Source organism: Engystomops pustulosus, chromosome 11, assembly GCF_040894005.1.
Source record: "Engystomops pustulosus chromosome 11, aEngPut4.maternal, whole genome shotgun sequence".
Classification (NCBI taxonomy): domain Eukaryota; kingdom Metazoa; phylum Chordata; class Amphibia; order Anura; family Leptodactylidae; genus Engystomops; species Engystomops pustulosus.
In genome coordinates, this window is record NC_092421.1 from 87,636,746 (window position 1) to 87,662,511 (window position 25,766).

General features: G+C 47.4%; 2 protein-coding genes across 4 annotated transcripts in view; one reads left to right on the forward strand and one right to left on the reverse strand.

Annotated features, from left to right (window-relative positions):
• GOLGA7B (golgin A7 family member B) overlaps nt 1-25,766 on the reverse strand; it is a 303,843-nt gene that overhangs the window by 185,245 nt on the left and 92,832 nt on the right. The window contains exon 1 of one of the 3 annotated variants that reach the window (XM_072130940.1): nt 20,572-20,671. The exons of the other annotated variants lie outside the window; for them this stretch is intronic. The gene's annotated coding sequence lies outside the window, so the exon portion shown is untranslated. Of the gene's footprint in view, nt 1-20,571; nt 20,672-25,766 lie in introns of those variants that run through there. 3 annotated transcript variants of the gene reach the window in all.
• SFRP5 (secreted frizzled related protein 5) overlaps nt 1-25,766 on the forward strand; it is a 73,227-nt gene that overhangs the window by 31,156 nt on the left and 16,305 nt on the right. Inside the window, exon 2 of the mRNA XM_072130937.1 lies at nt 2,832-2,909. Within this exon, the coding sequence (XP_071987038.1) occupies nt 2,832-2,909 (78 nt within the window). The remainder of the gene's footprint in view (nt 1-2,831; nt 2,910-25,766) is intronic.

Consider the following 25,766-nt stretch of genomic DNA (forward strand, 5'->3'; position numbering starts at 1 on the left):
TGTATGCGGGTGTATATATACGGTAAGTGTGTATATATACTCTATACTTGTACATGGCACTGTATGAGTGTGTATATACTGTGTGTATGTACACTGTATACTTGTATATGGCACTGTATGAGTGTGTATATACTGTAAGTGTATATATATACTGTATACTTGTACATGGCACTGTATGAGTGTGTATATACTGTAAGTGTATATATACTGTATACTTGTACATGGCACTGTATGAGTGTGTATATACTGTAAGTGTATATATATACTGTATACTTGTACATGGCACTGTATGAGTGTGTAAATACTGTAAGTGTGTATATATACTGTATACTTGTACATGGCACTGTATGAGTGTGTATATACTGTAAGTGTGTATATATACTGTATACTTGTACATGGCACTGTATGAGTGTGTATATACTGTGTGTATATACTGTGTGTATATATACTGTAAACTTGTATATGGCACTGTATGCGGGTGTATATATACGGTAAGTGTGTATATATACTGTATACTTGTATATGGCACTGTATGAGTGTGTATATACTGTGTGTATATACTGTGTGTATATATACTGTAAACTCGTATATGGCACTGTATGCGGGTGTATATATACGGTAAGTGTGTATATATACTGTATACTTGTACATGGCACTGTATGAGTGTGTATATACTGTAAGTGTATATATACTGTAAACTCGTATATGGCACTGTATGCGGGTGTATACAGGCGGTCCCCTACTTAAGGACACCCGACTTACAGACAACCCATAGTTACAGACGGACCCCTCTGCCCACTGTGACCTCTGGGGAAGTCTCTGGATGCTTTACTATAGTCCCAGGCTGCACTGATCAGCTGTAAGATGTCTGTAATGAAGCTTTATTGATAATCCTTGGTCCAATTACACCAAAAATTTTGAAACTCCAATTGTCACTGGGGCAAAAGAAAAAAAATTGTCTAGAACTTCCATTATAAAATATACAGTTTCGACTTACATACAAATTCAACTTAAGAACAAACCTCCAGACCCTATCTTGTATGTAACCCGGGGACTGCCTGTATATACGGTAAGTGTGTATATATACTGTATACTTGTACATGGCACTGTATGAGTGTGTAAATACTGTAAGTGTGTATATATACTGTATACTTGTACATGGCACTGTATGAGTGTGTATATACTGTGTGTATATATACTGTAAACTCGTATATGGCACTGTATGCGGGTGTATATATACGGTAAGTGTGTATTTACAGTATACTGTATACTTGTGGGCCAGGTTAAAAAAAACACATACTTATCCAATTTTTCCGCGCTGCCATATCTTTTTAGACCCATTCCTAACTTTATTTAAAAAATAGAAACATAAAGCTTTTCCTGACCATGGTCGTGAAACAATGACCACTTAGCCTTTAAGCCAGCAATAAGATGCAGAGAGACGTTAGAACTATTTTCGGTTGAATTTACTCTGAATTTGTGTCCATCCATCGCGGGCGAGCTGAGTGACCTTTTATTTGGCGCGGTTCTTCTTCTCTGTGAACACATTAAGTAAATTGCTACACAATATCCATGCTGGGAGCGTGCGCCACAGTCTGTGCCACGCATTCGCTGTAAATGACCACTAATATATTAAGCATCCGGCCAACAAATCCACATAGAACAGAACCGACTGCAGAAAGCTGGACATTCTCATACAGCGAATGATAAGCAAATCATTATTTAAAGGGTTTTTCGGATAAAAATATCAACAATCTATCCAAATTATAGGTACTTGATATCTTATTGTGGTGGTCCAGCAACCAGCACCCCCATAGATCAACAGTTTTTTAACAGAGATTCAAACAGGAAGTGAATAGCACCATTTCCTGTATAGTGGTCAGATCAGGTTACTGCAAATTCTTAAATTTATATAAAAGCTATGTTTGTATTGATGACCTTATGTTGGGGTCTTGTTCTCTTACAAAATTGGAAAAACTCTCAATAAACACAGTGGGGCTCATTTACTAAGGGTCTGAACGTCGCACTTTCCCGACGATTTCCATTTTGTGCTGAATTGCCCCGGGATTTGGGTGCACGCGATCAGATTGTGGTGCATCGGGCCGGCTTTCACGCGACAGAAATCGGGGGCGTGGCCACCAGAAAATCTGATGGATTCGTAAAAACCACGGAATTTAAAAAACGAATTGCGTTGCAAGATAAAGCACTCACATGCACAAAAAAGAAGGTGAACTCCGACGGACTTCAGCGCAGCAGCAACACCTGGTGGACATCGGGCGCACGGACCGTAGTGAATCCCAGCAGACCTGAATCCTCGTTGGAGAACGCGCCACTGGATCGCTACTGGACCGGGTAAGTAAATGTGCCCCAGTGACTTGGCTTGACCCCAACAGAGTGGCTGCGGGTACTGGGGGTACAGGGGGTCAAACCCCCAACAATATAATATTTGTGACCTATCCTTAAAATAGGAAATCATAATTACCGGTAGTTCAAATTACCCTCTTATACCAAAAACTAAAAACAGCAGCAATGCTACTTACAGGCTCCTGCAGGCCATCGCCATAGCCCGAGGAACTATTTGGGCCCCGAGTGAAAAATTTGTGGCCAAGTTCTCAATCTGTTGCAAACCATTTATAAAATAAGTGGCAATTTTTACAGCAGAGGAGCATTTAGTCTCCTGTGATAACTGCTATCACAGCGCCCCCTACAGTTACACCTATGGGGTTCGGGATGTGGACAGTTCTATATGTTCCTTCCACAATTAGATACAATACAGAATTAGGAAGGTTGTGCTGCCATTTAACTTTTGCTTCATTTGCCTTTCATTTCAGGAACCAAGATCTGCACTCAGTGTGAAATCGAACAGAAATCTGAGACCATGAGGGTTCAATACTGTGCAAGCGATTTTGGTAAGTGTATGTCCCCATACAATATACATGGTCACAGGGACCACAAAGTGATCCCACCCCTTCAATTGAATTACCATAAATCAGAGGTCCAGTGTGTATAGGTGACTAGTGACACTGTATCTCAACTTGTTTAAGCAGTTTTTACCTCTACAGGATCAAACTTTGACTCTGAGTTGTTTCAGTGCTGGTGACTGGAGACTAGCTGGTGACTGGAGACTAGCTGGTGACTGGTGACTAGCTGTTGAGTGGAGACTAGCCGGTGACGGGAGACTAGCTGGTGACTGGAGACTAGCTGGTGACTGGAGACTAGCTGGTGACTGAAGACCTGCTGGTGAGTGGTGACTAGCTGGTGACTGGAGACTAGCTGGTGAGTGGAGGCTAGCTGGTGACTGGAGACTTGCTGGTGACTGGAGACTAGCTGGTGACTGGAGGCTAGCTGGTGACTGGAGACTTGCTGGTGACTGGAGACTAGCTGGTGAGTGGAGGCTAGCTGTTGAGTGGAGGCTAGCTGGTGACTGGAGACTAGCTGGTGACTGGTGACTAGCCGGTGACTGGAGACTAGCTGGTGACTGGAGACTAGCTGGTGACTGGTGACTAGCTGTTGAGTGGAGACTAGCCGGTGACGGGAGACTAGCTGGTGACTGGAGACTAGCTGGTGACTGGAGAATAGCTGTTGAGTGGAGGCTAGCTGTTGAGTGGAGGCTAGCTGGTGAGTGGAGGCTAGCTGGTGACTGGAGACTTGCTGGTGACTGGAGACTAGCTGGGGATTGGAGACTAGCCGGTGACTGGAGACTAGCTGGTGAGTGGAGACTAGCTGGGGATTGGAGACTAGCTGGTGAGTGGAGACTAGCTGGTGAGTGGAGACTAGCTGGTGAGTGAAGACTAGCTGTTGAGTGGAGACTAGCTGGTGAGTGGAGACTAGCTGGTGACTGGAGACTAGCTGGTGAGTGGAGACTAGCTGGTGACTGGAGACTAGCTGGTGACTGGAGACTAGCTGGGGACTGGAGACTAGCTGGTGAGTGGAGACTAGCTGGTGACTGGAGACTAGCTGGTGACTGAAGACCTGCTGGTGAGTGGTGACTAGCTGGTGACTGGAGACTAGCCAGTGACTGGAGGCTAGCCGGTGACTGGAGACTAGCTGGTGAGTGGAGACTAGCTGGTGACTGGAGACTAGCTGGTGACTGGAGACTAGCTGGTGAGTGGAGACTAGCTGGTGAGTGGAGACTAGCTGGTGACTGGAGACTTGCTGGTGACTGGAGACCTGCTGGTGACTGGAGACTAGCTGATGACTGGAGACCTGCTGGTGACTGGAGACCTGCTGGTGAGTGGAGACTAGCCGGTGAGTGGAGAATAGCCGGTGACTGGAGACTAGCTGGTGACTGGAGACCTGCTGGTGAGTGGTGACTAGCTGGTGAGTGGAGGCTAGCCGGTGACTGGAGACTAGCCGGTGACTGGAGACTAGCTGGTGACTGGAGACTAGCCGGTGACTGGAGGCTAGCCGGTGACTGGAGGCTAGCCGGTGACTGGAGACTAGCTGATAAGTGGAGACTAGCTGGTGACTGGAGACTACCTGGTGACTGGAGACTAGCTGGTGACTGGAGACTAGCTGGTGACTGGAGACTAGCTGGTGATGTGAGACCAGCTGGTGACTGGAGACTAGCTGGTGACTGGAGACTAGCCGGTGAGTGGAGACTAGCTGGTGAGTGGAGACTAGCTGGTGAGTGGAGACTATCTGGTGACTGGAGACTAGTTGGTGACTGGAGACTAGCTGGTGAGTGGAGACTAGCTGGTGAGTGGAGACTAGCTGGTGAGAGGAGACTAGCTGGTGAGTGGAGACTAGCTGGTGACAGGAGACTAGCCGGTGAGTGGAGATTAGCTGGTGAGTGGAGACTAGCTGGTGAGTGGAGAATAGCTGGTGACTGGAGACTAGCCGGTGACTGGAGACTAGCTGGTGACTGGAGACTAGATGGTGACTGGAGACTAGCTGGTGAGTGAAGACTAGCTAGTGACTGGAGACTAGCTGGTGACGGGAGACTAGCTGGTGAATGGAGACTAGCTGGGGATTGGAGACTAGCTGGTGACTGGAGACTAGCTGGTGAGTGGAGACTAGCTGGTGACTGGAGACTAGCTGGTGACTGGAGACTAGATGGTGACTGGAGACTAGCTGGTGACTGGAGACTAGCCGGTGACTGGAGAATAGCTGGTGAGTGGAGACTAGCTGGTGAGTGGAGACTAGCTGGTGAGTGAAGACTAGCTGTTGAGTGGAGGCTAGCTGGTGAGTGGAGGCTAGCTGGTGACTGGAGACTTGCTGGTGACTGGAGACTAGCTGGTGACTGGAGACTAGCCGGTGAGTGGAGACTAGCTGGTGACTGGAGACTAGCTGGTGACTGGAGACTAGCTGGTGACTGGAGACTAGCTGGGGATTGGAGACTAGCCGGTGACTGGAGACTAGCTGGTGAGTGGAGACTAGCTGGGGATTGGAGACTAGCTGGTGAGTGGAGACTAGCTGGTGAGTGGAGACTAGCTGGGGACTGGAGACTAGCTGGTGACTGGAGACTAGCTGGGGATTGGAGACTAGCTGGTGAGTGGAGACTAGCTGGTGAGTGGAGACTAGCTGTTGAGTGGAGACTAGCTGGTGACTGGAGACTAGCTGGTGACTGGAGACTAGCTGGTGACTGGAGACTAGCTGGTGACTGGAGACTAGCTGGTGAGTGGAGACTAGCTGGTGACTGGAGACTAGCTGGGGACTGGAGACTAGCTGGTGACTGGAGACTAGCTGGTGACTGGAGACTAGCTGGTGAGTGGAGACTAGCTGGTGACTGGAGACAAGCTGGTGAGTGGAGACTAGCTGGGGATTGGAGACTAGCTGGTGAGTGGAGACTAGCTGGTGAGTGGAGACTAGCTGGGGACTGGAGACTAGCTGGTGACTGGAGACTAGCTGGGGATTGGAGACTAGCTGGTGAGTGGAGACTAGCTGGTGAGTGAAGACTAGCTGTTGAGTGGAGACTAGCTGGTGACTGGAGACTAGCTGGTGACTGGAGACTAGCTGGTGAGTGGAGACTAGCTGGTGACTGGAGACTAGCTGGGGACTGGAGACTAGCTGGTGACTGGAGACTAGCTGGTGACTGGAGACTAGCTGGTGAGTGGAGACTAGCTGGTGACTGGAGACTAGCTGGTGAGTGGAGACTAGCTGGTGAGTGTAGACTAGCTGGTGAGTGTAGACTAGCTGGTGACTGGTGACTAGCTGGTGACTGGAGACTAGCTGGTGACTGGAGACTAGCCGGTGAGTGGAGACTAGCTGGTGAGTGGAGACTAGCTGGTGAGTGGAGACTATCTGGTGACTGGAGACTAGTTGGTGACTGGAGACTAGCCGGTGAGTGGAGACTAGCTGGTGAGTGGAGACTAGCTGGTGACGGGAGACTAGCTGGTGAGTGGAGATTAGCTGTTGAGTAGAAACTAGCTGGTGAGTGGAGACTAGCTGGTGACTGGAGACTAGCCGGTGACTGGAGACCAGCTGGTGAGTGGAGACTAGCTGGTGACTGGAGACTAGATGGTGACTGGAGACTAGCTGGTGAGTGGAGACTAGCTAGTGACTGGAGACTAGCTGGTGACGGGAGACTAGCTGGTGAATGGAGACTAGCTGGGGATTGGAGACTAGCTGGTGACTGGAGACTAGCTGGTGAGTGGAGACTAGCTGGTGAGTGGAGACTAGCTGGGGACTGGAGACTAGATGGTGACTGGAGACTAGCTGGTGACTGGAGACTAGCCGGTGACTGGAGACTAGCTGGTGAGTTCAGACTAGCTGGTGAGTGGAGAATAGCTGTTGAGTGGAGGCTAGCTGTTGAGTGGAGGCTAGCTGGTGAGTGGAGGCTAGCTGGTGACTGGAGACTTGCTGGTGACTGGAGACTAGCTGGGGATTGGAGACTAGCCAGTGACTGGAGACTAGCTGGTGAGTGGAGACTAGCTGGGGATTGGAGACTAGCTGGTGAGTGGAGACTAGCTGGTGAGTGGAGACTAGCTGGTGAGTGAAGACTAGCTGTTGAGTGGAGACTAGCTGGTGACTGGAGACTAGCTGGTGACTGGAGACTAGCTGGTGAGTGGAGACTAGCTGGTGACTGGAGACTAGCTGGTGACTGGAGACTAGCTGGGGACTGGAGACTAGCTGGTGAGTGGAGACTAGCTGGTGAGTGGAGACTAGCTGGTGAGTGGAGACTAGCTGGTGACTGGAGACTAGATGGTGACTGGAGAATAGCTGGTGACTGGAGACTAGCCGGTGACTGGAGACTAGCTGGTGAGTTCAGACTAGCTGGTGAGTGGAGACTAGCTGTTGAGTGGAGGCTAGCTGTTGAGTGGAGGCTAGCTGGTGAGTGGAGGCTAGCTGGTGACTGGAGACTTGCTGGTGACTGGAGACTAGCTGGTGAGTGGAGACTAGCCGCTGAGTGGAGACTAGCTGGTGAGTGGAGACTAGCTGGTGACTGGAGACTAGCTGGTGACTGGAGACTAGCTGGTGACTGGAGACTAGCTGGGGATTGGAGACTAGCCGGTGACTGGAGACTAGCTGGTGAGTGGAGACTAGCTGGGAATTGGAGACTAGCTGGTGAGTGGAGACTAGCTGGTGAGTGGAGACTAGCTGGGGACTGGAGACTAGCTGGTGACTGGAGACTAGCTGGTGACTGGAGACTAGCTGGTGACTGGAGACTAGCTGGTGACTGGAGACTAGCTGGTGAGTGGAGACTAGCTGGTGACTGGAGACTAGCTGGGGATTGGAGACTAGCCGGTGACTGGAGACTAGCTGGTGAGTGGAGACTAGCTGGGGATTGGAGACTAGCTGGTGACTGGAGACTAGCTGGGGATTGGAGACTAGCTGGTGAGTGGAGACTAGCTGGTGAGTGGAGACTAGCTGGTGAGTGAAGACTAGCTGTTGAGTGGAGACTAGCTGGTGACTGGAGACTAGCTGGTGACTGGAGACTAGCTGGTGACTGGAGACTAGCTGGTGAGTGGAGACTAGCTGGTGACTGGAGACTAGCTGGGGACTGGAGACTAGCTGGTGACTGGAGACTAGCTGGTGACTGGAGACTAGCTGGTGAGTGGAGACTAGCTGGTGACTGGAGACTAGCTGGTGAGTGGAGACTAGCTGGTGATTGTAGACTAGCTGGTGAGTGTAGACTAGCTGGTGACTGGTGACTAGCTGGTGACTGGAGACTAGCTGGTGACTGGAGACTAGCCGGTGAGTGGAGACTAGCTGGTGAGTGGAGACTAGCTGGTGAGTGGAGACTATCTGGTGACTGGAGACTAGTTGGTGACTGGAGACTAGCCGGTGAGTGGAGACTAGCTGGTGAGTGGAGACTAGCTGGTGACGGGAGACTAGCCGGTGAGTGGAGATTAGCTGGTGTGTGGAGACTAGCTGGTGAGTGGAGACTAGCTGGTGACTGGATACTAGCCGGTGACTGGAGACCAGCTGGTGAGTGGAGACTAGCTGGTGACTGGAGACTAGATGGTGACTGGAGACTAGCTGGTGAGTGGAGACTAGCTAGTGACTGGAGACTAGCTGGTGACGGGAGACTAGCTGGTGAATGGAGACTAGCTGGGGATTGGAGACTAGCTGGTGACTGGAGACTAGCTGGTGAGTGGAGACTAGCTGGTGAGTGGAGACTAGCTGGTGAGTGGAGACTAGCTGGGGACTGGAGACTAGATGGTGACTGGAGACTAGCTGGTGACTGGAGACTAGCCGGTGACTGGAGACTAGCTGGTGAGTTCAGACTAGCTGGTGAGTGGAGAATAGCTGTTGAGTGGAGGCTAGCTGTTGAGTGGAGGCTAGCTGTTGAGTGGAGGCTAGCTGGTGACTGGAGACTTGCTGGTGACTGGAGACTAGCTGGGGATTGGAGACTAGCCGGTGACTGGAGACTAGCTGGTGAGTGGAGACTAGCTGGGGATTGGAGACTAGCTGGTGAGTGGAGACTAGCTGGTGAGTGGAGACTAGCTGGTGAGTGAAGACTAGCTGTTGAGTGGAGACTAGCTGGTGACTGGAGACTAGCTGGTGACTGGAGACTAGCTGGTGAGTGGAGACTAGCTGGTGACTGGAGACTAGCTGGTGACTGGAGACTAGCTGGGGACTGGAGACTAGCTGGTGAGTGGAGACTAGCTGGTGAGTGGAGACTAGCTGGTGACTGGAGACTAGATGGTGACTGGAGACTAGCTGGTGACTGGAGACTAGCCGGTGACTGGAGACTAGCTGGTGAGTGGAGACTAGCTGGTGAGTGGAGACTAGCTGTTGAGTGGAGGCTAGCTGTTGAGTGGAGGCTAGCTGGTGAGTGGAGGCTAGCTGGTGACTGGAGACTTGCTGGTGACTGGAGACTAGCTGGTGAGTGGAGACTAGCCGCTGAGTGGAGACTAGCTGGTGAGTGGAGACTAGCTGGTGACTGGAGACTAGCTGGTGACTGGAGACTAGCTGGTGACTGGAGACTAGCTGGGGATTGGAGACTAGCCGGTGACTGGAGACTAGCTGGTGAGTGGAGACTAGCTGGGGATTGGAGACTAGCTGGTGAGTGGAGACTAGCTGGTGAGTGGAGACTAGCTGGGGACTGGAGACTAGCTGGTGACTGGAGACTAGCTGGGGATTGGAGACTAGCTGGTGAGTGGAGACTAGCTGGGGACTGGAGACTAGATGGTGACTGGAGACTAGCTGGTGACTGGAGACTAGCCGGTGACTGGAGACTAGCTGGTGAGTTCAGACTAGCTGGTGAGTGGAGAATAGCTGTTGAGTGGAGGCTAGCTGTTGAGTGGAGGCTAGCTGTTGAGTGGAGGCTAGCTGGTGACTGGAGACTTGCTGGTGACTGGAGACTAGCTGGGGATTGGAGACTAGCCGGTGACTGGAGTCTAGCTGGTGAGTGGAGACTAGCTGGGGATTGGAGACTAGCTGGTGAGTGGAGACTAGCTGGTGAGTGGAGACTAGCTGGTGAGTGAAGACTAGCTGTTGAGTGGAGACTAGCTGGTGACTGGAGACTAGCTGGTGAGTGGAGACTAGCTGGTGAGTGGAGACTAGCTGGTGACTGGAGACTAGCTGGTGACTGGAGACTAGCTGGGGACTGGAGACTAGCTGGTGAGTGGAGACTAGCTGGTGAGTGGAGACTAGCTGGTGAGTGGAGACTAGCTGGTGACTGGAGACTAGATGGTGACTGGAGACTAGCTGGTGACTGGAGACTAGCCGGTGACTGGAGACTAGCTGGTGAGTGGAGACTAGCTGGTGAGTGGAGACTAGCTGTTGAGTGGAGGCTAGCTGTTGAGTGGAGGCTAGCTGGTGAGTGGAGGCTAGCTGGTGACTGGAGACTTGCTGGTGACTGGAGACTAGCTGGTGAGTGGAGACTAGCCGCTGAGTGGAGACTAGCTGGTGAGTGGAGACTAGCTGGTGACTGGAGACTAGCTGGTGACTGGAGACTAGCTGGTGACTGGAGACTAGCTGGTGACTGGAGACTAGCTGGGGATTGGAGACTAGCCGGTGACTGGAGACTAGCTGGTGAGTGGAGACTAGCTGGGGATTGGAGACTAGCTGGTGAGTGGAGACTAGCTGGTGAGTGGAGACTAGCTGGGGACTGGAGACTAGCTGGTGACTGGAGACTAGCTGGGGATTGGAGACTAGCTGGTGAGTGGAGACTAGCTGGTGAGTGGAGACTAGCTGGTGAGTGGAGACTAGCTGGTGAGTGGAGACTAGCTGGTGACTGGAGACGAGCTACTATAATGTCCCCCATACACTGCACACAAAAATTAGAAAATTAGAACAGAATCTGTTCTATAACTTTCCTTCTTCGACTCACCAGGGTTATAGGGGCTGTAATATTCATACAGTCCAGGGCCCATGGAGGTCCTATCCGCCCCTTTTTGGGATAACCTCATAATTCTTATTCTCCTTGTGGATTACTGGAGGCATTCCCCATCTTGCGGAATATTCTTGTGCTTTTCCTCACTTTCTAATTATGAGTAGTTTTAGGAATTTGAGCTTCTCCAGAGGTAGACCCTGTATAATCTTCTCATACAGAGACACCCTGTATACAAAGCCCAGGATCATTAATAGCAGAGCTTAACCTACTACCGCTGGTGTCAGGGTGCTCAGGGATTAGCTCGGCCGCCCTGGAATAAATCTCAACTTTGATTAATAACACTTATGCAAACAGCTTCACCCTCAGTTTACCATCCTCTAAATTTCCAAACAATTGTGGGCTCGGAAGACGGTTTTTAAGCTGTAATTTTTTGGGGGAATATAAATTGGTATCCAATATATCAACTTAGTCTGAATTAAGGAGGCCATGCTCGTAGGTGAAGCAGAGAATGTATGTGTCCTGAAGGATAGTTGTTGGCCATGCTGCCATCTAATGCACAATTTACATAGCTAGGGCTAGAATTAAAGGGGGTTTCCAGTTACCTATAATTGGCCAAACACATGTAACCTTTATTGGATAATTTTTAGAAACTCCTTAATTATAGATAGTTTGGGTCTACCATGGTTCTGCCATCATGGAGACAACTGTCCAACTCTATCCTACAGTCAAGTCTTGGACTTGTCCATTCATGGTCAGATCTGTGGTGGGACGTCCATAGTTCTTCTCCGTTAGTGAAACAAGCCTCAGATGTTAAAAATTTAAGGTACCACAATGGGGCCAGTTGGGTGTCTATTTTTGTGTCCATCATTTTGCCAGACAAAAAAGTTCTCCATGTAGGACTTCTTCAGCTTAGAGGGACTCTCTGATGTAGATGTGAACTTTCCTTTACTCTCAACTATTTATAGGTCATTGCCAATAGTTATAGACAATTATGGGCGAATTTATGACAAGGCCCATGGCTAAAGTAAGTGTTGCATCTGGGTTTCGAGGGTGGCGGAAACTGCCCAAAAAGTCAAGTAAAAAAAAAGATGAAGGTTAACATCTTTTTCTTCACTTCAAAATGGCCTCATGTATGTTCCCCAACACCTAAGGCTTGTGATGGGGACATTTTCTAAATTAATTTCTGCAATGTTTAGTAAATTTGGTGCATTTTTAAGTCTTAAAATGTCCTAGGATGTTGCTCCATGTTAATCTTTGATCATTTGAGAAATAGGATGTATGAAAGTTCAGCAGCCTAAGAACTTTCCCACCTTCAAGGAAGTGAATGGTGTAAAAGTATAAAATATTGCAAAAACTTTTAGCAAAAAAGGTAATGCTGCTGTAAGGGAATGGACAATAAGATGAAAAGGTAGGACAGACACACACAGTGAGCCCTAAGACTAAATCTAGCTGTCCCTACCTATTTGCCAATCCTACCCTAAATGGTAGGTGGCAACTGATCGATATTCACTTCCTGCTCCGAAGAACAAACAGTAGGCAAAAGTAGGACAAAACAAACAGAAGAATAGTTGTTAAAATATGGGTCAAACCAGGAGGACACAAAAATACAGAATTTCACAGATATAATTCCAACCTGTCTCTATCAGTCCTGGTGTTTATATTTTAGTTGTCCCTCGATACGACCATAAAGCACTGACTATGGTCGGGCAGATTCCTCTGGTATAACGTCTCTTGCACTGCAGGGGGAGGGGCAGGAGGCACTACAGACACAGGCACTTCCTGTCCAGCAGCAGTAGAGGAGACAACAGCTCTACAAACTCTTTATCCAATGGGAAGGGAGTATAGAAGTGCTGACTGTGTTTTATTGATCTGTGTCAGATACTAGTAGAATCCTCAGAAGGTAAATGAAAGTGTATATAAACCCTGGACCCTTATAATCTAAGCACATTATCAGCACACAACATCAGCAGCACAGCAGCTCATAGCACAGAGGAATCACAAAGTGTCTGCACAGAGAGTCCCCGCTCACACTGACCATCACTGAGTGATAGGAGCTAAAACAGCAATAACACGGAGTAAGGGTTCATTTACACGGCCTTCTGGGGGGACGTACATGCGACCGATAATTTGCGGCCACATATACGTCCCCATAGACGGCAATGGCTGCCGGCCGTGGTACGGTGCCACACATTTGTAGCACCATTCCGTGCCGTACACTGGGAAAAGATAGAGCCTGCTCCATCTTTTCCCAAGTGTGTGGCCGTGCACCGCTGTTCTCTATGGAGGGAGAATAAACCCTCACATTGTAAAGTAAAGGGTTCAAAATTATCTTTATTGTGTAAACATCACTAGGGGGTTAACATTTGAGATCTTTCTGGGAAACCCCTTTAGGACAGGGAAGGAGTGAAGTAAGGTGTTCAGACTAGTGCCGGACAGATTGCAAGCTGAGTACAAGTTTCTCCTGAAATGGCACTGCAGTCGGAATGGTCACAGATGTCACAAAAAGTTTGCACAAATGTAAGTCCAGAATTCAGGACTTCAGAGCCTTAAAAATTCCCCATCATTTTCTCCAAAAAAAAAATCTAAATACAGAAAAGTCTATGTCCCCTTTAAGCCCCGCCCAATTCTGAACTTCCAGATTTTGGCCGGAGTCGGACTTAAATCTTATCTAGGTCCACCGCGGGCAGAATTTTCAGTCTTTTGGTAGTTCTAGATTTGGAAATGTGTTTGTTGTTTCCTTTTAATTGCTTCATAATTCTTCTCCTCGAAAAATCTCCTATTTACTTTACACGGGTCTCACATCCTCTCCAAAAGACCTTTATCGGGGAAAATCTAAAGCAAATACACAGACTTTCTTCCAGGCCGGTTTTGGTTTTCATTTAGCGCTTTGTTTATGTATTATGAAATGCCGCCGGCCATCGCTGTCTCAGATTAATACGGCTGATAACGCGCTCGGTTTAAAGGGGATGGGGGTAACATGCTTGGCTCGTTATGACATTTGGCACAGGAGGATCAATCAGCTATAATTTCCTTAGTGGTTTGTGATTTAGAACAACATCATAAATTTATGAAAAGTGCATTTGTGTGTTGAGTACACAGGAAGTGAAATAACAGGTGGCGGCGGTCCATTCGGCAGGACAACGCCTTCGCCGTAACAGATTATATAAATGTAGAGCAACTTTATATTATAAAGGTTTTATCCACACAACAAAATAACCAAAAAATACCCCATACAAAGGCCTAAGGGCTCATTCACATGGCTATACGGCAGAACGTGATCTGGTTGCAGGATTTGTGACCAAATTACGGCCCCCATAGACCTCTATGGCTCCCGATCATGCACCGTGACCCAACAGGAAGGACGCGCCGCAAAGTATTGGCCACTTGTCTGCCTATGGAGGAAGAAGGGGTGAAGAACATTCACCCCTCCTCGCCCCAGTCTTGTGCTCCCCCTGGATCGGGTCCGGACAAGCATTCGGCCCTGTGAATGAGCCCTAAATCATACATTGTCTAATAATACTACACTATATACAGTCCACATGATACTCCCATATAGTAGTTAAAGGGAACCTGTCATAATGGAGGTCATTTTTACACGCTGACAGGTTCCAAATGCCCGACATGTTGATTTCAAAAATGCCTTTGCCGAGCATTTGGATAATTCCGCAGATTTTTAATTGTTTCTTTTACATTTCCTGGCTCCCTGCCAGAAGTGTGTAGTGATCCCAAGGGATTGGGGGACAGTTAAAATGGTGCGAGTCATATTCTCCTCAATTCATCCTCCTCACTCATTGTCCTCCCCCTCCCTTGCTCTCTCTCCCCCCATTTACATCAGCTCCCCGCCAAAAATGATTTCCCCCACCCTGGACTCGCCACACACTGCTGGCAGGGAGCCAAGTAATGTTAAAGAAACAATTACAAAGCAGTGGAATTATTCATAAGCAAAACTATTTGTGATGCTCCTTCATTAAAGGGAGTTTACCACTACTTTCAAGCATGTAAAACCTCGGGGGCATGTCCTTAGCTCCCTGAGTAACACTCATGCCCCTCCCCTTCTCAGTACTGCCCATCCTTCTTCTATGTAAACCCCCCCTCCCTCTCCTCCATCATCACAGCTGCCTCAGAGGTTTGTGTATACACGCCGGTTCCACTGCCTGACCGGCTCACTTGTACTGCTCATGGGTGGTCCAAAGCGCCACATAAGTAGAGCCTAACTTGCTGATCAGTGGGGGTCTCAGTGATGAAACCCCAACAGATAAAAAGAATGGGGAGACTGATGTACCCCCGTCGGACCGCTTGTCTCTCCCTAAGATGAGGGAGCAGTCGGTCGCACATGGCCGGGCTGCCCATTCGTCTCTATGGAGCTGACGGAGATGGCCAAGTATAGGCTGCTCGCTCATCTCCAGGAGTGACGAGGGGTCTGACAGGAAACATTAGGACCCCCATTCTCATGATTTGTGCAGGTCTCATCACTGATCAGCAAGTTAGGCCCTATCTTGTGGATAAGGCCTAACCCGTTTAGTAGGAAAATCCCTTTAAAGGAAATCCTTAGACGCTTCTACAAGTTTCAGCTTCTACTACAGTTCACAAATCAAATCAATGGTTCCCCTCCATCTTTCCGTGTAATTGCCTTCATTAGGCTTTCAGCAGCTGAGAGTCCCCCATTTCACAATCCCCCCCCCCCCCCCAACACTAACGACTGGCGCATCATCTGAAGAGGGACACGCTTTAATTAAAATCCATTAACACAAAATAAATAAAGGAGTTGTCAGGGTGTGCTGACTGCTCTCCTCATTCACCCTCAGCATCTGTCATCCCGAATTGTGTTACTTCATAAATCTCAGACAGCAACATGAAGGAAAACAGTAAGGGAGGGCCGCCGTCTTTTTTGGCAGGAAAGTCAGGAAAAATGGATCTAGAAGAAGAGAAGTTAGCGGGGGTGCGGGTGTCGGGCAGTGATTGGACGGTAATAAATGTATCTTTTCAATACAGTGCAGATCATCAGTTCTGGACACCTCATTATTTAACCTTCGAGAGAAAGACTTGTCATTGTGCCGACACCGGAGGATAGTTACCATATTTTATATCATTTGTCCGCTAGAGTGTGGGACCAACAAATCCATCTCAAGACTTGGCAGGGACTGATCTAATTGATCACCGAGATCTTGGAAATATGTCAAGCACAATGACGGCTTTCCTTTCTCTGTCGATGACACATTATTGTTCCAACCTGGCCAGCGGAAAACAAAGAGGAACATAGCAAAAAAATTAGGTAAAAATGGCGGCAGCTGAGATGTGAGCTGAAAAGCAGCCAACGTGTCTGAAGTAGGAGAGGAATTTGTCATGAACTTCTCAGAATGTTTGACCACTTATCCAGGAGAAGTGTCCATCAATATCTCCAATTTAGGGCTTGAAAAAGATGTGAACATAACAGAGCTAAAAATATGTTGTCCGATCCTGTAAAAGTAATTTATGACTAATGGGTAAAGATGATGGATGGGGGAGGATTATGTAGAATTCTTAGGTTGATGGTCATCATTTGCAGAGTAGAGGCAACAGGGAGTGTGTCTATCTGAGGGCCATCGGGATAAACTTCAGCGACTAATGGTGGGGAGGTGCCTCATGCATGGGAGGAAGTCCTGGCCTTATGCATCAAGAGACATTGGGGCAGATTTACTTACCCGGTCCATTCGCGATCCAGCGGCGCATTCTCTGCGCTGGATTAGGGTCCGGCCGGGATTTATTAAGGCAGTTCCTCCGACGTCCACCAGGTGGCGCTGCTGCGCTGAAGAGCATCGGAACGCACTGGAATACACCGAGCCGGGCTGAGTGAAGGTAAGTGCAATTTTTGCGACACATTTTTTTTTAAAATCCGGCGGTTTTTCCGAATCCGTTGGGTTTTCATTCGGCCACACCCCCCGATTTCCGTTGCGTGCATGCCGGCGCCGATGCGCCACAATCCGATCACGTGCACCAAAATCCTGGGGCAATTCAGGGGAAATCGCCGCAAATCGGAAATATTCAGGTAACACGTCGGGAAAACGCGAATCGGGCCCTTAGTAAATGACCCCCATTGTCCTGATCCATTCTCCATTGTCTTCTGGCTGGTCTATGATGTCAGGAGGATCTGATGGCCATTGGGATGAACTTCAACGACTAACGGTGGGAAGGTGCCTCATGCATGGGAGGAAATCTTGGCCTTATGCGCCAAGAGACATTGGAGCAGATTTACTTACCCGGTTCCGTCACGATCCCGCAGTGCGTTGTCCGGCGAGGATTCGGGTCCGGTGCGATTCACTAAGCTCGTGCGTCCGAGTTCCATCCTGTGTCGCTGCTGCGCCGAGGTCCGCCGGAGTTCACCTGCTTCTTCCATGTGAGTGCTTGATCTTGCGACACAAATAGTTTTTTAAATTCCACAGTTTGTCCAAATCCGTCGAGTTGTCCGACGACCACGCCCCCCGATTTCTGTCACGTGCAAGCCGGTGCCGATGCACCAAAATCTGATCGTGTGCGCCAAAATCCTGGGGCAATTCGGCACAAAACGGAAAAATTTGTGAAACCCGATGAAAGTGCGGTGTTCGGACCCTTAGTATATGAGCCCCATTGTCCTGATCCATCGTCCATTGTCTTCTGGCCGGTCTATGATGTCAGGAGGAGGATCTATTCTGCTTATAGACATCTTGTCCAAAAAGTTCCCACTATTGGCCCTCGAAGGAGCCGACAAAATCTTTACCCCAAGGAAAGTCTCATCACTATATTATAAGTGAATGATTGTAGATGAGTAGAACTGAGTAGGGATATTTTCTTCCAAAATAAGACATACGGAGGAGATCTGAGGACACGACTTGACATCGCTCCATGATCCGCTCTCCGTATCGGCTCGTATTTTATGTTGATGCATGAACTTCCTCCTTGTATCTTTTATATGACAAGTATTGGGCGTATAGGAAAGCCATGATGCTACACAGATCCCTCAGCGATACAAGCTATGTGCACGCTCCTCCTCTTACATATGGAGGAAGAAGAGAACTGGGCAGGACATTTTAACCTGTTCCTGGCATCTCCTGCACATAAACTGTGGAAATCGGTAAGAAAAGTAAGGAAATTCTATATTGGACCGGTTCTGTTTCCCAGCTGATCAGCACCAGCAGCTTCAGAATCAGTGATAATTCTTATAGTGGAAATGTTATCAGATTCTGAGGCCGATCGCAGCCTTCCTCCTCTGTACATTCCTGTACGATCCATAGCGGAGACGATTTGCTTTCTCAGCAGATGAATTTGATTTTTACCAATGAAATATCTGTAAATAGAAGGTTCTGCCAGATTCTCCGGCTGCCAAACGGCGCTGTCACCAGTCTGGTGTCTGTGAAAAATGGAGCAGCGTCCCACGAATCTCTCCCAATGTGAAGAATGAAGCTGAGGGCAGTGCAAATCAATATCCCCTAATCCGCCCCTGCTGTGCCTGTGCCTGTGCCGCAATCTGCTCTCCACATCTCGGGATCAGGGGGGGGTCAGTCCTCCTGAATTTTGTCAGATTTATACAATTCGGGAATATTAATCCATTCCATATGCTACGAGCAACTGTAGTCATCACACGCTGCTCCATGTCTTACGGCTACACGAAAGGGACTTGTATTAAAGGGGATGTCCGGGGGCGAAGCTTCGAGGATGAATGTTTTGCATTTGTGCAGGAATTTCCATGGAGAGTTTGTTATGTCCTCCTCATGGAGCAATAGGGGGTACACAGAAGCTAATACAAAGCTTATTGTCAGTACAGCTATTCCCCGTGACTTCCCCACACACACGCATGCTCAGCCAAGGTTACTCAGTGGACGGAAGAGAACACACAATCGTCACTTCGCCGTTAATTGGACTTGATGCAGTGATGTCTGATCCTTCCCTCCCCCGACAGAATTTATTAAAGGGTTTCTATACACTTAAAGGGAATCCGAAGACAGTTTTCACATTTCAAAACTTGAGATAGTGTTGGGTATTGTGGACAGTTTTGTAATCATACCCTTCAGTATGTTTCTAGTATCAGCAGGACTGTGAAATCAGATACATATTCTAAGATTGTAATTTATCCACATGCACTGGGAGTACATCCTCACACTGCTGTGCTCTTAGCTCTCTGCATTCAGTGTTAGGTATTATCCTTAGAGGGATTTGTATTCAGACCTTTGTGTGTGTTAGTAGCAGCAGGACTGTAAAATATGGATTTTACACCAGGATGTGGCTTCTCCAAATGAACTGAGGGTATGTCCTCACACTGCTGTCCTCTTAGTTCTCTGCAGCCAGTATTAGGTATTAGCCTTAGAGAGACATTTGTGTGGGTTGTTAGTAGCATCAGGACTATCAAAAAATGCATCTATATTCTAAGATTGTAATTTACGTTTAGTGCACAGAGGGCATATCCTCACACTGCTGTGCTTTGAGGTTTTTTCATAGAGCTTCTCTTTAGCTCCTCCTCTCTGCTCTGAGTAAAAGCTATAACAAGCTTACGATTGAGCTACACCACAACCCCCCTCTGTAGTATTACAGAAGGAAAGGCTGTGGTGTAGCTCAATGCAGAGAGCTTTGAGCACAGCAGTGTGAGGACATGCCCCAGAAACCATATGGCCAGTTCTCTGCTGCTTCACCTCCTCTCAGCATTTTGTGGGTGTCCTCATTATTCTCTACAGAGCATAGAAAACATGCGGAGCTGGGACTCGGCCATAGAATAAAATAGAAAAAAGTCACTTAAAATAGATGAAGGATAAAAATAGTAAAAAAAAAAAAAATCCCTTGCAATCGTTAATTGAAAGCAGAGATTCCCGATCGCTGAATTGTAGGCGTTTGCTAATCATTGAGGATCACGGAGGTTGTTCATTCAGTCCGTGCCGGGTGCCAACCCCTTTAAATAATCCAAAAAGAGGCAAGACATCCATTCATGGCTTAAGGGTGTGGATACTGTTGCTAATTTGTTGATAAAAGAGGGGGGGCAGGTGTTGGGTGAAATCTCTAGAGAATTCGGGAGCATGGGGAGGCCCACAGTAGACGACCTGTCAAAATTGACGGGTTTGACCAATTTTCGTCTAATGTGTATGGGACCTTATGCAATTTCATGGATAGACGCAGGTAAAGCCCAAACATATCGGAGTAACATTGACCAAACCCAACAGTTTTTACCATGAGCATAACCCAACATTTCCCCAACAGATGATATGGGGGGAGGGGGGAGAATTGGATCTGTTGAATTTTCTATGCCCAATCCAATAGTCATATGTTACTCCGAGCCCTAACACACATGGCTGAGGATCTATGTGCATTCTAGGATCCAAAGGAATAGCTGGTGGCCAAATGAGCATGTGGTCCTCAGCGTTTGGAGGGGCTCATTAAAGAAGAAGAGGACATTAGAGAAGAATAAAACAACCGTCAACTTTTCAGTGTTATATGGGAATATATTCCAATAAACAGGGACAGGGCCCATGCACGGGGGGACAAAAATAGTCATTTTTTAGATGTTTCCTGGTTGTTCCTTGGAATGTAATGAGATGTTTTAAAGAAGAATCCAAAATACTGGGTTTATGCATGAGCCCTGTGATATTTGTATCAACCCAAATTGGCTGGGGGATTCATACTGGTCAGAATCAGGACCTACCTGAGGACTTTGGAGACATCTAATGGAACATGTCCAACCTCCTGGATATCTATATGCATATCATGAGGACTGAATTGTTACAGACTAGAGATTAAAGTTTACCTTGAAGGGGTCGACAGACACAAAATCTATGTATAGATGTGTATGATAAGTTTTGGCCTCCAACATATCACAAGATGGGGATATAATGATCAGAATCAGGACCTACCTGATGACTTTGTAGACATCTTATGGGACATGTCCAACCTCCTGTATATCCATCGTCATATATTGAGGACCAAATTGATGTAAACCATAAAATCTGTTGTTGACCCCCTATATAGAGATGATGGGGGTTATTTATCATTGTTTTGTCTTCGCTTTTTTGGCATAAAAAAGCCTCGAAAAAAGTTGCATTGAGTTTTTTGGGACTCACAGGACTATTTCCACCTCTTCATTAATCTGGAGTAAACCTAGAACTACTGCTCGTGCATCACCGTACAAAGCCGAGTCATGACTTGAGACTTTTGTAAAAAGTCCCATAAAAAGTCTCACAGTTACTCCAGTCCACTGCTGGTCTATGTACTGGGACTTTTTATGTATTTTGAGACTTTTTTGGGACTTTTTGAAAAAAAACACCAGACCATAAAAACATTTATTAAAGGGCCAAAGCTACTTTAATTGAATCTGATGGGTAACAGAGCTACAAAAATAGACATAGAACTGTCCCAAGGATAAATAACCCCCGATATTTGCACGATCAGTGGTGTTTTGAATGGTGGGACCTCGTAAATATTCCCATTCACTTGGTGTATTGAAAGGTACGGCATGTATACAATCACAACTCCAATCACTGCCTATGGGACTGATTGAGATAGTCAGGGACCGTACAGCCCTCGTCAGTGCTATGGCCTTAAAAGAACGTCATATATGCCCACCACACCTTCCCACCACTTCTTCTTCCCACCACTCCTTCTTCCCACCACCACTTCTTCCCACCATACCTTCCCACCACTTCTTCCCACCACACCTTCCCACCACTTCTTCCCACCACACCTTCCCACCACCACTTCTTCCCACCACTTCTTCTTCCCACCACACCTTCCCACCACCACTTCTTCCCACCACTTCTTCTTCCCACCACACCTTCCCACCACACCTTCCCACCACCACTTCTTCCCACCACTTCTTCTTCCCACCACACCTTCCCACCACCACTTCTTCCCACCACTTCTTCTTCCCACCACACCTTCTCACCACTTCTTCTTCCCACCACTTCTTCTTCCCACCACACCTTCCCACCACCACTTCTTCCCACCACTTCTTCTTCCCACCACACCTTCCCACCACTTCTTCTTCCCACCACTTCTTCTTCCCACCACACCTTCCCACCACTTCTTCTTCCCACCACACCTTCCCACCACTTCTTCTTCCCACCACCACTTCTTCCCACCACACCTTCCCACCACTTCTTCTTCCCACCACTTCTTCTTCCCACCACACCTTCCCACCACCACTTCTTCCCACCACTTCTTCTTCCCACCACACCTTCCCACCACTTCTTCTTCCCACCACTTCTTCTTCCCACCACACCTTCCCACCACTTCTTCTTCCCACCACACCTTCCCACCACTTCTTCTTCCCACCACTTCTTCTTCCCACCACACCTTCCCACCACCACTTCTTCCCACCACTTCTTCTTCCCACCACACCTTCCCACCACTTCTTCTTCCCACCACTTCTTCTTCCCACCACACCTTCCCACCACTTCTTCTTCCCACCACACCTTCCCACCACTTCTTCTTCCCACCACTTCTTCTTTCCACCACTTCTTCTTCCCACCACACCTTCCCACCACTTCTTCTTCCCACCACTTCTTCTTCCCACCACCACTTCTTCCCACCACACCTTCCCACCACTTCTTCTTCCCACCACCACACCTTCCCACCACTTCTTCTTCCCACCACTTCTTCTTTCATGCATCAGACTTCCCATTTCTCATTATCACTGAAGGTTCCAGGGGTTCACCTCCCATTTATAACCTATCCCGGAAATACTGTAGGTGATATTTGTTGCCTATTGGTCAACCTCTTGAACTCTTTATGGTCTAAAGCCTCTTGAGCAAAATTAAAACCAAAGCTAAACATAAACTCCCGTCAAACCCCGGTCATACAAACAGAAGTCGTCCATCTGTAGTGTTCCCCACATTCATTGCCTATCTCGAGCTTCATCTCCTAGACTTACCATCGGCTGACAAAGTAGAGTGATGACTTGTTAGCTCCAGCTTTCAATGAGATATAGGCCTCCTTATGCTTCAATTAGTCACGGGAGGCACATGGCTTGTGTCCTCACAAATTAACAAGGAAGTGCTGCCTCGTATCAGCTTGACAGGCCGGGTCCGCTCCGAGGGACTGTGAAGGATAACTTTGTTTAGAGCGGCATTCCATTAGAACCTCACTTACGCTCATGGTGGATACATCATCGAGGTCTCCGGTGGATTCTGTTTGCTTAATGCAAAAGAAATAGTCACTCAATTATTTAAAGGCATTTGCCAATTACAGGGTGAATGTGATGATTCTGCCCAGAAATAACGAGAATGTTCTTGTGTTCTCTAACGTCTGCAGAAGCTGGAGGCCAAGCGTCCATCCCTCTGCCAAGTCCAGGGCTCTCCTCTTTCATTTAGCAAGAAGGAAAACATTTGTCTACCTCGTTTCCAACCTTTAAGTGCACAAATTGCTTTCTCTAATAACTACGATTTTTTGGAAGAACCCAAGTTGCACCAGGACAGGAACCATCAGTAGCAGCGGACAGATGTAGACACGTCAACACGGTGTCAGTCTACGACTCGGGACAATGTCAGACATTTTTCTCTTGTTTCAGACTCTCCGATATATTTCAATAATTGTCACCGATCCGTGTGATATTACCCCCCTCTCTATAAATTACCCATAATTCTGTGTGATATTACCCCCCTCTATATAAAATACCCATAATTTGTGTGTGATATTACCCCCCTCTCTATAAATTACCCATAATTCTGTGTGATATTACCCCCCTCTCTGTAACTTACCCATAATTCTGTGTGATATTACCCCCTCTCTGTAACTTACCCATAATTCTATGTGATATTACCCCCCTCTCTGTAACTTACCCATAATTCTGTGTGATATTACCCCCCTCTCTATAAATTACCCATAATTCTATGTGATATTACCCCTCTCTCTATAACTCTCCCATAATTCTGTGTGATATTACCCCCCTCTCTGTAACTCTCCCATAATTCTGTGTGATATTACCCCCCTCTCTGTAACTCTCCCATAATTCTGTGTGATATTACCCCCTCTCTGTAACTCTCCCATAATTCTGTGTAATATTACCCCCCTCTCTATAACTCTCCCTTAATTCTGTGTGATATTACCCCCCTCTCTGTAACTCTCCCATAATTCTGTGTGATATTACCCCCCTCTCTGTAACTCTCCCATAATTCTGTGTGAAATTACCCCCTCTCTGTAACTCTCCCATAATTCTGTGTAATATTACCCCCCTCTCTATAACTCTCCCATAATTCTGTGTGATATTACCCCCCTCTCTGTAACTCTCCCATAATTCTGTGTGATATTACCCCCCTCTCTGTAACTCTCCCATAATTCTGTGTGATATTACCCCCTCTCTGTAACTCTCCCATAATTCTGTGTAATATTACCCCCCTCTCTATAACTCTCCCATAATTCTGTGTGATATTACCCCCCTCTCTGTAACTCTCCCATAATTCTGTGTGATATTACCCCCTCTTTCTGTAACTCTCCCATAATTCTGTGTGATATTACCCCCCTCTCTGTAACTTGCCCATAATTCTGTGTGATATTACCCCCTCTCTGTAACTCTCCCATAATTTTGTGTGATATTACCCCCCTCTCTGTAACTCTCCCATAATTCTGTGTGATATTACCCCCCTCTCTGTAACTCTCCCATAATTCTGTGTGATATTACCCCCCTCTCTGTAACTCTCCCATAATTTTGTGTGATATTACCCCCCTCTCTGTAACTTGCCCATAATTCTGTGTGATATTACCCCCCTCTCTGTAACTCTCCCATAATTCTGTGTGATTTTACCCCCTCTCTGTAACTCTCCCATAATTCTGTGTGATATTACCCCTCTCTGTAACTCTCCCATAATTCTGTGTGATATTACCCCCCTCTCTTTAACTCTCCCATAATTCTGTGTGATATTACCCCCCTCTCTGTAACTCTCCCATAATTCTGTGTGATATTACCCCTCTCTCTGTAACTCTCCCATAATTCTGTGTGATATTACCCCCCTCTCTGTAACTCTCCCATAATTCTGTGTGATATTACCCCCCTCTCTGTAACTCTCCCATAATTCTGTGTGATATTACCCCCTCTCTGTAACTCTCCCATAATTCTGTGTGATATTACCCCCCTCTCTGTAACTCTCCCATAATTCTGTGTGATATTACCCCCTCTCTGTAACTCTCCCATAATTCTGTGTGATATTACCCCCTCTCTGTAACTTACCCATAATTCTGTGTGATATTACCCCCCTCTCTGTAACTCTCCCATAATTCTGTGTGATATTACCCCCTCTCTGTAACTCTCCCATAATTCTGTGTGATATTACCCCCTCTCTGTAACTTACCCATAATTCTGTGTAATATTACCCCCCTCTCTGTAACTCTCCCATAATTCTGTGTGATATTACCCCTCTCTCTGTAACTCTCCCATAATTCTGTGTGATATTACCCCCTCTCTGTAACTCTCCCATAATTCTGTGTGATATTACCCCCCTCTCTGTAACTCTCCCATAATTCTGTGTGATATTACCCCTCTCTCTGTAACTTGCCCATAATTCTGTGTGATATTACCCCCCTCTCTGTAACTCTCCCATAATTCTGTGTGATATTACCCCCCTCTCTGTAACTCTCCCATAATTCTGTGTGATATTACCCCCTCTCTGTAACTTACCCATAATTCTGTGTGATATTACCCCCCTCTCTGTAACTCTCCCATAATTCTGTGTGATATTACCCCCCTCTCTGTAACTCTCCCATAATTCTGTGTGATATTACCCCCCTCTCTGTAACTCTCCCATAATTCTGTGTGATATTACCCCCCTCTCTGTAACTTGCCCATAATTCTGTGTGATATTACCCCCCTCTCTGTAACTCTCCCATAATTCTGTGTGATATTACCCCCTCTCTGTAACTTACCCATAATTCTGTGTGATATTACCCCCCTCTCTGTAACTCTCCCATAATTCTGTGTGATATTACCCCCTCTCTGTAACTCTCCCATAATTCTGTGTGATATTACCCCCCCTCTCTGTAACTTGTCCATAATTCTGTGTGATATCACCCCCCCTCTCTGTAACTCTCCCATAATTCTGTGTGATATTACCCCCCCTCT